Consider the following 11,539-nt stretch of genomic DNA (forward strand, 5'->3'; position numbering starts at 1 on the left):
TGGGCGGCCGGGGTGGCCGTGGAGCGGCGCGGGCAGTGCGGCCCCGAGGCACTTCGCTGGACCCTGGGTTAAAGGGCTGTGCCCGACGGGCTCTGCCTGCCATCGCCGCCCTGGCCCCGCGCTGGAGCGGCGGGGGGGAGCGGACCTCCGCAACCCGGGGAGCTGCCGTCCTGCCCCGAGGGTTCGCATCCCTCATGTGCCGCCTGCTGCGTCCACTTGACACGGCTCCGGCTGGGTTACCCGCAGCGCGGCCGGGGTACTGTCGGCTAATCCCGTTTCCACTCCACTGTCCCTGTGTGACTGCAGTTAGTTTCAGCGATGCTTGCGGGAGAATCTCCATCTCCCTGTGCCCGCGGCCGCCCGAGACCCTCGGGGTGCTGCTGACCCCCTCCGGCAGGACGGGAGGCAAGGGGTGGGCTGGGATGGACCCGTTCCTGATGGAAATCACAGCACCTCGCTGGCTTCTGCCGGGGATGACAAACTGTGTGGTGAGTGAGCTCTGGGCTTGGCGGCTGGGGGACTTTGGAGACAAGCAGGTGTAAATGGCCGGTGTTTCAACTGAAGCAGCTGGTCCTGTAAGCCCCGTGGGGAACTGTCCGAGCAGAAGTCTGAGCATCAGTGTTTCACTTCCAAAGCTTTTCGTTCAGTTGTGACAAGAGATTAATCCTCATATGGTTGTTGGAGAAGCGGCTCGGGAATGGATTCATGGGGCGGGGAATTTTCATTTCTTGTTTTGCCACAGTGTGCTCCTGGCACGGGCAGGCTGATGATGCTTTCCCCCCTGCAATTCAGTGCCCTGCAGAGGAGAGATGGGAGGTAATGCAAAAGTCCCTCTTGAGAACCAAAGCGTGGCAGCGTGGCTCTGCCTTGCAAGCTCATTAAGTGAATGAATCTCAGGGATGCTTGGTTCAGACAGGGCTCTTGCAGGAAAATTTATAAAGTAATTAAAAACATTTTAATGGAAAGTACTAACCATCTATAACACGGCATCTGTTGTCATGTCTTTGGAAAAACACATCTAAATTAAGAGGATGGGAGACAGCAAGACAGACTGGTGGGCTTTCTGCTGAAACAGACAGCTGGCCAGGGCTGTGAGGGAATATTGGTGGAAACTCCTTCCCATCTGTAGCATCAGGCCAGGCCTTGGCTCCCTGGACTGCTCTGGGAACATGAGGCAGAGCTGTCTTTGGCAGGAATCAGTTCAGCAAGGAGTAGGGAGGAGCAGCTCTGTGGTGTTTCCATCTCATCCCTCAGCAGGTGTGAAGACAGAGAGTTCGTGGGGAAAGTGTGGAGGAACATCTGCAAGGAGCTTTGGCATCTCTGCACTTACACAGTCTGGCCTGGAGAGGAGGGAATGTCCTCTGCTGTTAAAATGTGATGAAATGGGCAGGGCAGTGAAGGGAAATAAATTTGAGATGGTCCCACATGGCATCAGCAGCCTCACATTCCCTGTGGGAGAGGGAAACAACCTGGGTCCTGCTTCATTTTTGCTGGGGTGTCTCAGCCTTGATGGACAATGGCAGTAATTAGCTTCGATGTGAGAATGAGTGCCAGCAGGAAAGGGGTCAGACCAAAAGGTGATGGGCTTCTGGTATGGCGTGGTTCTCCAGTTCTCTGCTTCCAACCTTGTCCCGTGGCACAGTCGTTAGGGCTGGTGCAGGAGGATTTGTAAAGTAATTGAAAACATTTTCATTGAAAACACTGACCATATATACTGCAGCATCTGTAGATCATATCTCTGGAAAAGCCCATCACTGTTCTGAGACTTGGAAGCACCCAGGCAGGCTGGTGGACCTTCTACCTTGGCAACTGCTTTGGCCGAGAGCTTCACTTTGCTCTGCTGCTGCCTTGAACAGAGTTTCTTGCAGCTGAACTTCTTCCCCCTTAGAGCGACCATTTAATATCCTGTGGCCACCCAGCTCCCATGTTGGAAGCAGAGGATGTGGTAGCCCCTGCCCTTACCAGGCATGCTGGGACTGCCACCGGCAGCATGGCAGAGCTGTTGGGGGCAGCATTTCTGCTGTTTGCCTTCCAGCCTGGTCTGGAGGCCACTGGCTGCCTCCAACATCTCTCTCCAATTCTCCATGACCATGGCAAATAACTAGCCTGGTCCTTACGGTCGCATGTCCGATCCAAGGGGCAAACAGTAGCCCATGTCCCAGGGCAGTCGCACTTAGTGCTTTTGAGTTGCTGCACTTCCTCCTCCCTGAGAGCCTGGGAGGGAGTAAGCTGCTGTGGGGGGCTCTACAGAGGAGAGACCCACACTACCTTGCTGAGCCAGGCCTTGGGTCCTTGGGTCATGTTTTTGGCAGGGTGAAGCAGTCTTCTGGGAGCCAACCAGGCTGGTGGGTTCAGCAGAGTATCTGTTTGCCTGGGCTGAAGAATTTTTCCTTACAGCCTTGGCTTGTCAGTGTGCTTTGTGGATTCAGGATTGCTGGAATATGGCTTAATCCTAGCACCACAGTGGGCAGAGGGGACAGACTCAGACCTGGTGTGGGGGACTTGTGCTGCCGTTCTGGCTCTGCACTGTGTCTGAAACATGGGGTGTGTTGTTGAGCCCACACCATGGCCAGCTGTGTCTTCCTCAGTAAAGTTGGTTGTATTTACTCTGATCTGTTCCCTTCCAGGGGTGCCTTTTATAAAGCACAACAGCAAAATAATTCAGAGGGTTTCTCATGTTTGCCCTACACTGTTCTCCTTCCCCCATTGGGGTTGTGAAGGTGCTTGGCTCAGCCTCAGCAGGAGGTGTATGGTGGTAGCTGCTGCTGATCTTTGCAAGGCTGGGAGAGCTGCTGGTGCTGCATGCTTTGCCTCTCTCATGGACCCAGGGTTGAACAAATTGTATTCGTCTTGATAAAGAAAAACAATAAGAAAAAAACAAGAAGCGATTTGTTTCTGTTCCACTATTAGGGCATTGCAGAGAGAAGTTTGCCCAGGCAGGCGAGCGTGGGCTCAGGAGGTCAGTGTGTTAGAGGATGAGGGCAGCTCTGGTGGCTTTACACATCTGCCTTTACGTCAGGAACAGGGGGTGGCATGGGCAATGCCTCTGAAGGAGCTGCTGCCTCTGTAATTGCCAGTGGCCGCTGCTTGAGTCAGTGGAAACCTTGTCCCTGTGGATGGGCCGCCACCTCGAGTTCTGCTGCCTGGAGGCTGAGCCTCATTCTCAAGGACCATCTCTCCCAGCCTCTCCTCTGCATGTTGGCTGTGGATGAGGGACCCTTGTAGTCAGGAGCAGCTCTGCCCAACAGCATCTCTGCAGAGCCTCAGACACCACCACCTGGGGAGAGACTTGTTTGGGGCAAGGGGGAAGGTACCACCAGGTCACCTAACTGTTGCTTTTCGGCGTGGGGCCTGCAGCTGGCACCTGGCTGATAGTGAGGGAAAGGGTCCAGGTAACAGCACTCCAAGGGGTGAAGGGAGATGGCTGAGCGTGTCGCTCAGCCCCTTGGCAATCCTCACCATCCAGCCCTGCTTTTTCAGTTGCTGGGTGGCTCTAACTCACAAACCCAGCAAAAAGCTAGCTGTTATTTTTGGGATAATAGGTAGGACTTAATTTTTCTTCTGGGTCAATGCTGAGTCAGATCCCTGGGGGCCCAGCCAACAATGGAGGCAGGTAGAGAGGAGGAGGAGAGAGACCTCACAGGGGAGAGCAGGCTGGCTGCAGCATCACCCCGTGGCTCTGCTCTGGCGACTGTCTCCCTCAAACCCTCATGAGGACAAGGGAGAGGCAGGCAAGGACCCTGATGCCAAGTGCAATGTGCTGTTGGTCTCAAGTGGTTTGTGTGACTTTTCCTTTTCGTAAGTCTCCTCACTGGTTGTTGGTTTTGTTGGTCTGTTTTTTTCCAGGTTGCAGTGGCCAACATGGATTTTTTCTTCATCTACCCTTTTCTGCTGGCGCTGCTGCTATCTCGAGGCAGCTTCGCAGACCTGGAAAAACAGAGGGTGGACTCTGGCTTGGAAATCTGTATCCTCTGCAGCCTGCTCCTTGTGACTCAAATACACGCTCATGCCTACTGAGGCTGGAGGGAGCTCATGTGCAGGGAAAGGGTCAGAGACCACAGAAAAGGCACGGGGAAGTGGAAAAGAGAGAATCCAGAAGCACTGGGAAATTGCTGCTTTGCTCTTCTGTAGAAGGGTTTTAGCCAAGCTCCTGGGTTTTCTAGCCAAGTGCCTGGCTTGGTGCAGGAGCAGAAATGGTGGTGGTGCCTGGTGTTCTGCTTTTTCTTTCTGCTCCATCATGCCGGGCACTGAGCATGTTTCCCAGTCTGCGCTTGGAAGTGGCATGGCCAGCTGGGTGGCAGAGCATGCCTGGGGTCTCAGTGCTTTGGGGTCACCAACTGGGGTGGTGGGAGATGACTTTTGGGCTTGTGGCACTTGGACTTCTCTGTGCCACAGGCATTTATTGCCCATGAGAAGGTGGGCTAATGCAAGCCCTTCTTAGCATGCAGCAGCATCCCCTGGTGAACAGGCAAAGTAAGAAAAGATATTATGTGGAGATACATATGGGGAAAGTGGGAGTTCATGTTCCTCCTCCAGCCCCTCAGCCAGAGCATGGACTGGCAAGCAGAAAGCACCCCACTTGCTCTCAGCATTGTTAAGGGTCCTGCTGGGGTGTCTGGGCAAGGGGGCTCACTGGAAATCTTTGTTTCATCCTGGCTCAGATGCTGCCCCCCAGCCCTCAGGCACGCCGAGGAGAACTGAGGAGACTGGGATGGTGCAGAGGGGCAAGGGAGCCAGAGGTGGCAGAGTGCCAGCAGTGCCCTTGACACTGTTGCAGATAAGAAGCTGTTTGAGGTTAAGCGCAAGGACCAGATGAACGCGCTGAAGAATCTGATTGAGCTCAATGACGTCAACCAGCAGTACAAAATCATTGACATCATGCTCAAGGGACTCTTCAAAGTGAGCCACAGCACAGGCCGCGCTTGGTGGGGCTGGGAAGGGTGGGCCAAAGTGGGGAGGGCTGGGGGGCCTCCATGGGGTCAAAGAGAAGAATTGTGTGGCAGGTGAGCTTTAGGACCTGAAGGGAGGATGCTATGGGGCTTCAAAGTGGGGCAGCTGGGGCAGCACCTCGAGGGTACAGGGAAGAGCTGGCGAAACAGGGCAGTAACTGAGGGTTCTGGCAGGTGCTGGAAGACTCTCGTGCTGTGCTCATTGCTGCTGATGTGCCTCCCGACGGGCCTTTCCCTCAGGATGAGAAGATAAAAGATGGTAGGTCCTCTCCAGTCTTTACCCCCCCGTCCTTTTTTGAGTGCTCTGGTGCATCACAGACATTCCTTCTGGGACTGGCATCAGGGTAGGTACAAAACCCCTGTGTATCCAGACCAGACCTGGGCTTGACCCTGTCTGTCAGGGACCTTATTGTTGCCTCTGACTAGCTTGTACTGGGGAACCTACCCATTTTAACTCAGCCTCCCCACCTCCTGGTGGGGACATAAATGCCAGTGGGATGGGGCATGTGTGACGATGGGGTTGGTGGCTGTCCCCACAGCATACTCCCACGTAGTGGAGAATACTGCTTTCTTCGGGGATGTTGTCCTGCGCTTCCCCAAGATTGTGCACCACTATTTCGACCACAACTCCAACTGGAACAGCCTCATCCGCTGGGGCATCGGCTTCTGCAACCTGACGGGTGTGTTCGAGCAGGGACCCCACTCCCAGGTCCTGCGGCTGGTATGGCTCCTGGTCCCTCCTGCCGTGTCCCTACTCTGCTGCTTAGGCTGGGGGGGTGAGGTTTTTGGGGTAAAAGGAGGGCAGGAGGAGTGTACTCCATGTCTGAGGGCTGTCCTTGGGCTGAGTGATGGGAGAAGAGCATAGAACATAGATGGGGCTGGTGGGGAGGAGGGGATCCTGGTCACAGTAAGGGGAGAGTGTGAGTGGGAGGCACCAGTGCCCGATGTGGTCTCCGCTTTGCTCTGCAGATGGCTCAGGAGCTGGGAATCAGCGAGAAATCGCCCGATTACCGCAATCCCTTTAAAACGGACCACTCAGAGGTAAGACAGCAATGCTGCCAGCTCACCTTGTGGGCTTTCCCCATCGCAGCTCCAGGCAGCTGGCTGGGGAATGGAACAGGCATCTCGTTGGGAATAGCCAAAACCCCACTGAGGAAGCATGGCTGAAACACACTGAATTCACTGGCTGGGGTGCAGTTGACTTTAGGCACCTGGTACCATCTCCTCTCTCTTGTGGCCACCTGCCCCATGGTCGAGATCCTATTTGCCTCATGCCACATCCGTCCTCAAGCCCCCTGGCACCATGAGGCTTGTGCGTTGGCTTTGGCAGGGGGTTGTGCCTCTGGGAGGCTTTGGGGCTCCCCCATCCTGACCCCTTGCTGTCAATCCACAGTTTTTCCCCAGCGCTGACACCTTTCAGAAGGCGCTGAGGGACGAGGAGAAGAGGAGGAAGAAGGAGGAGAAGCGGAAGGAGATCCGCAAGGGCCCGCGCATCTCCCGCTCGCAGTCGGAGCTGTAGCGTGCGGGGGCTTGCGCCTTGCAGTGGGGGAGACACCACTGGGACGCAGAGTGGCTCACTCTCTCTCGGCAGCCTTTGGCCAGTGCCTGGCGGTCCCCTTTCCGTTTGTGCCGTGGGTTTTGTTTTGTTGCCTTTCCCTTTTGTTCAGTGGAGATTGGGTGGCAGTGCTGGTGGGTTGCCCCAGTGCAGCTGGAGTGGGGTATGCCTTCCCCACAGCTAAAGCACAGACTAAAGGAAAAGCAGTGGGGCCATCCCCTGGGCTGGTTGGGGTGCTGCTGCCTGTGGGGATGTAGGGTGTGGGGGACATGCTGTGCCTGAGGAGCCCAGGAATCCCTCCACTCCGCAGCACACTCTACACTGAACCTGCCTTCTCCAACATGGGTGGGCTGGGGAGTGCATCACACCAAACAGCCTCATGAGCAATGCTGCTTCTCTCAGTTTTGGTTTTCGTTTTGTTAAACTGGTGATCTCATTGGCACCCCCCACCCGGCTCTACCTGGTCTCTGCACAGCTGCTACCTCTGCCAGATCAGCTCTCCCCTCTTCCCAGTGGCTCTCTTACCGGGGAACATGCATTTCATTGTTCAGATGTAGTTTAAAAGGCCAACGGCATCTGTTCCTGGCCTGATGGCATCTTGTTCTCCTATGCAGCCACCACTGGGCGTTCCCGCAGGGAGGCAAACACACGGTGAATTTTTTGAAGGAATTTCAGTACTTGGCCTCTTTGCAGCCAATGGGTGGCTGTAGTGCAAGCCCTGCTGATGCTGAAGGTACTAGGGAACCAGCCCCCAGCCGCTGTGAGCCTGTGCTGCACCTCATGCCCTGCCCCTGCCATCCTGCCCCCATCCCTCCTCTGCAGCGCTCATCCTCTCTAAGTTAGACTCCAAAGCCTCTTTGGCAGAGGGACTGCCAGATAAGGGCATGTGGGCATGGCAGGGCCGAAGCAGGGAGCGAGCCAGCTGGGGAGCAGAGGTGAGGGGCTGGCCCCGGGCCCCGGCACAACCCCCCTGCTGTTTCCCACCATCGTTGATGACCTCGCACCAGAGGAGGCTCTTGCAGAGGGACCATCCCCAAGAAGCGGGTGCTCTGTGCCGGGCTGGAAGCATCGCAGCCTTTGGGAAAGGGGAAACGTCCTGAATTTTTAACAGCAGAGCCAAGTCTCTCCAGTGGGGGGGTGGCAGTGGGCGCGAGTTTGATTTTTTTTTAAATAAAATTGACTTTATTTTATTTTATTTTATTTTTTTAAGTAAAAGAAGCGTGGCTTTTGCTCCCATTCCTGGGGGGAGCGGGTGCGCGCCAGAGGGCGTCGAGGCTGGGCCCCCCAGGAGGTGAGGGTCCGCGGGAGCTGCGCAGGGAAGGACAAACCCCATCCTTTCCCCAGCGGCGCCTCCCACCTGGCCTTCGCGCCTTTGAGCCTGGCGGGCAGCCCGGGGTGCGGGCACCTGCCAGCGGATGTTTCCCCTGGGGGCAGAGGGAGGAGGGCGGTGATGGCGTCGCTCCCACGACGTGTCCGCCGTGCGTGGCCCCGACACCGGCCCACCTTTCATGAATATTCACATGAAGGGGAGCGGGCCGCCCATGCTTAATCGCAGCTGCCTGATCACGCGTGACGGCGCCATCACACCAACAGTCGCGCCGCGCGGCCGCCGATTTGCCGCGGGCGACCTGGTCATCATTGACAACAATCCCGCGGGGAGGACGCGCGCGCCGGGGCCGGGGGCCGGGGCCCGGGGGCTGCCCAAGATGGGCCGCGGGGTCGGCGGCACGACCGCCGGTAAAGCGACAGCAGCAGGCAGCGTCCGCCTGAGCGCCCGGGGCGGCGAAGCGGCGGGCCGCGCACAATGGGAGGGCGGGCGAGCTGGCGCACGAGAGCAATGGAAGAACACCTGACCGACTGGGCGACGAGCTCACCTGGGCGAACATCGACGGTGGGCGCCCGTGGGAAACGGCGACCGGGGGATTGGTGGGGGCTGCGCCCGTGGGCTCCCCATGCGTGGTGGGGGGAGCGCTTGTGTCTCCCCGCGGGCCCGGGGCTGCTGGTGCCGCCCGAGGGGGCAGGACGCGTGGGTGGGGTGGTTCTTGGATCATGCTGCGGGGGGTGTCCCCCCCCTCCCGAGCACGGAGTGGGAGCACAGGGTGGCCGCCCTGGCTTGGCCCCTCTGCGTGGGGTGCGCTTCCCACGCGGGACGGGCTTCCCATGCGAGCGGGAATCCCCCGTCCTGGGTGGGGCAGGCGGGGGTGCGGGGCGCGACCCGCCGGGCAGCGCTCGCCTATCGAGCGGCCACGCGTGTTGTCCCTGCGTGTGTCCCCGCGTGGCGCGGGCAGCCCACGGCCGGCCTTGCCTGGGGAGCGCTTCTGGGAAACTCCCGTGGAGCTGACCCACGCCTGAGGCAGGCGAGAAAGATGTGGTAGCCGCAAGGAGCCAGTGTGGACGTGGGGGTCTTCCCACCCGTGGCCGGCCCGGGAAGGGGTCGGCAGAAAGTACTTGGCATGTCCCTCTGCTCCTGCCGCAGACCCGCGGGGCAAACGGCGCAGTCCACGTTCCACTCGTGTTTCCTCGCTCTCTCAAAGTAGGTGCTAAACGATGGCCGGAGCTGTGTCGCGACTAGTGGCTGTGGGAGGCCGAGCCTCCAAGCCCTCCGGCACCGAAACAGCTCTAACTGCTTAAATTTCCCTTTTTTCACTGTCATCTTAAAACTTCACCGCGTCGCTGGCACAGCTCAGACCCGTGAGAAAATCGCTGTTTTCTGCCGAAGTGCAGCAAAACAAAGCGCCTGCGTGTGACGCTATTTTATATGTATTTTTGGTGACACCAAGCAGCTCCTGAAAAGCTATTTAAAATGTCATTTCTCTGTGCGGTCTCTGCTATAGGCTAGAGACAGGGTCCTGGCTCAGTTCACTGCTCTGCTGGGCTGTAATCCCAAACTGAGCTCAGCTTTGGGGGCTGGAGTGTCCAAAGCATCCTTGTTTAGCCACTGGGAGATAAAATAATACCAGTGCTTCTAGATTTCTAATTGACATCGATTTGCAGTGTAGCTTGGGGCAAAATTTATACTCCATTTTTCTTTGTCATATATAAAAGAAGAATATACCTTATGAAAGTGCAAGGGGCTTAGTTATTGGTCATAAAGTTTGATGGTGCTCATCCAAGGTAGTGTTTGCCGTTGTTTAAGCACCATGTAATGAGTTCTCAGGTTGCATACAGAAACAGAGGCGAATTGATGAACCCAGAGATGGCTCTGAACTGAGGTGTGCCCGGGGAGGTGTGATTCAGAGCGATGAGTAACTTAGGAAAACGAGCTTCACTTTCCTCCCCAGCTCCAGGGGTGGATTTTCCTGGGGGAAGGTGGGGGGAAGGTATATGACAATCCTGCTTTTTTTTTTGTACTCCAACATGGATTTGTCTCAGGGTTTGAAATTTTGCAAAGATTTTCATTTGGTTTTTAAGTTGTCTTGTTGGTGTACCTCTCCCATTCAGGCTGAGGGACTCCCTCACTGCGTCTTGTGTGGATTTTGATTTTCTGTGGTAGATGCGCCGACTGCTGTGGGATCTGTCCCACACACGGGGGTCATAGCAAGGGTGGTCAGAGGGTCCCAGTGCTGAGCCTGAAGGCTCTGCCTCCTACCCCAGCACAAACTCCTCCACCACCCATGGGTGCCTTCTTGTTGGCAGGACACTGCTGGGTAACACCGGAGCACGAGGTTTGAGTTGGTCTTGGGTGTGAAGCATGTCAGGGTTCAGGGCAGAGGGGTTATTTCTGTTGAGGTTGGAATCTCCGCCACTTTTCATTTCTCAAAGCACAGCGTCTCCAGGAGTGTGAGGAAGAGCAGCCTGTGTGCTGAAGAGCTGAGCCACTGCCCGGAAGAGGCAGCTGAAGCCCAGCCCTTGCCTTTCTGCCAGGTATTCAGTCCCTGGATTAATGAAAGCAACAGAAGCCCTTGGTGGGCTTGGTTTTGTAATACCTTGTTGACATTTTTTAGCCTTGGGCTGGGCCAGGATAGTTTCTGCAGTAACATGTCACTCTGCTTTAGGGGCCGAGACCTCTCCAGCACAAAGGGTGCCGGTGCTCTGGTGACACTGTGTTTATCACTGATGGCTGGTCCTTCAGAAGCAGCCGAGGTTTCTCACAGTGAGTGTAGACACTAAAGGCGTTTTAAAAGGCAAAGGTTTAGATTTTGGATGTTGGCTGTTTCTTCTGCATTATATTTTTTGTGTGTTGTTACTAGGAAAGTTCTTGGGCCCTTTAAAAGAGGTGGCTTTGATTCCCTCATAGTCTTAATTCTTTAAAATTAATCTTTGGACTTTTTGCATTTAGCCCAAGTTAACTCTGTAATAAAGATGTAGTTTAGCTTGTGAGAGCAGGAGTAGTTTTTTTAATAAGATATTAAATCTACTGCACTGAACACAACATTCTTTAAAACTCAATGGTTGAAATTTGGTTCTTATGCTGGAATTTACTAAAATCTCATCCGATTTATGTTTATCCCCCACTTGCAGTAGTGCTGTCTGATAGTGAAATAGCAGTACCATCAAATCAAGAGTTTGAGAAGTAGTTTTTTATCATGTTGAGGTTTATTTGGGATAGTCTTAGCTGCAGTCGGTTGGAGGGTGAAGAGCTATTTCATATCCATCTAAATGTTATGCACAAGTGTTAATCTTGAAACAGCCCTCCTTGCTCTGGTAATGTTTTATTAAAGCCAGCTGAGGGAATGCATAAAAAAAAAAAATCTTTTGTTGATATAGTGAAAAGTAGAGACAAGGGCTTGGTCCAGCTGGTCCCTGAGGGTGGCTGCTGCCTCATGCTGGGGGAACTGTGCGTCCCCACTTCAGTGTCAGGTTATGAATAGGTCAGGAGGATGCTTTGCCTCTCGGGCTCCTCCATCCCACAGACCTGAGTTCTTACGAGAAGTGTCATGGTGAGTGCTTAAATGTTTGTCAGGGTGTGGAGGGATTGCGATTGGAAGGAAAGAGTAATAGTGTCATAGAAATATGTTGAAACCTGTGTTGAGGGAGCAAGAAGCTTGGAGGAGGATCCATCCCTTTGCTCTGTTTCAGCTGAAGGAGTGTCAGA

The 11,539-nt window shown here is 55.2% G+C and overlaps 1 protein-coding gene across 1 annotated transcript; it reads left to right on the forward strand.

The window, feature by feature from the left end:
- Positions 1 to 190: 190 nt before the first annotated feature.
- Positions 191 to 6,904, forward strand: CCDC134 (coiled-coil domain containing 134). Its single transcript, XM_008931513.2, has 7 exons — positions 191 to 488; positions 3,847 to 3,964; positions 4,778 to 4,899; positions 5,124 to 5,208; positions 5,489 to 5,670; positions 5,919 to 5,990; positions 6,343 to 6,904. Exons 1-7 carry the CDS (start codon positions 195 to 197, stop codon positions 6,466 to 6,468), a joined length of 999 nt encoding a protein of 332 aa, XP_008929761.2. The 5' UTR covers positions 191 to 194; the 3' UTR covers positions 6,469 to 6,904.
- The last annotated feature ends 4,635 nt before the right edge of the window (positions 6,905 to 11,539 follow it).

The sequence above is a fragment of the Manacus vitellinus genome, unplaced genomic scaffold (assembly GCF_001715985.3).
Source record: "Manacus vitellinus isolate BGI_N305 unplaced genomic scaffold, ASM171598v3 scaffold_5_pilon, whole genome shotgun sequence".
In the NCBI taxonomy this organism is placed as follows: domain Eukaryota; kingdom Metazoa; phylum Chordata; class Aves; order Passeriformes; family Pipridae; genus Manacus; species Manacus vitellinus.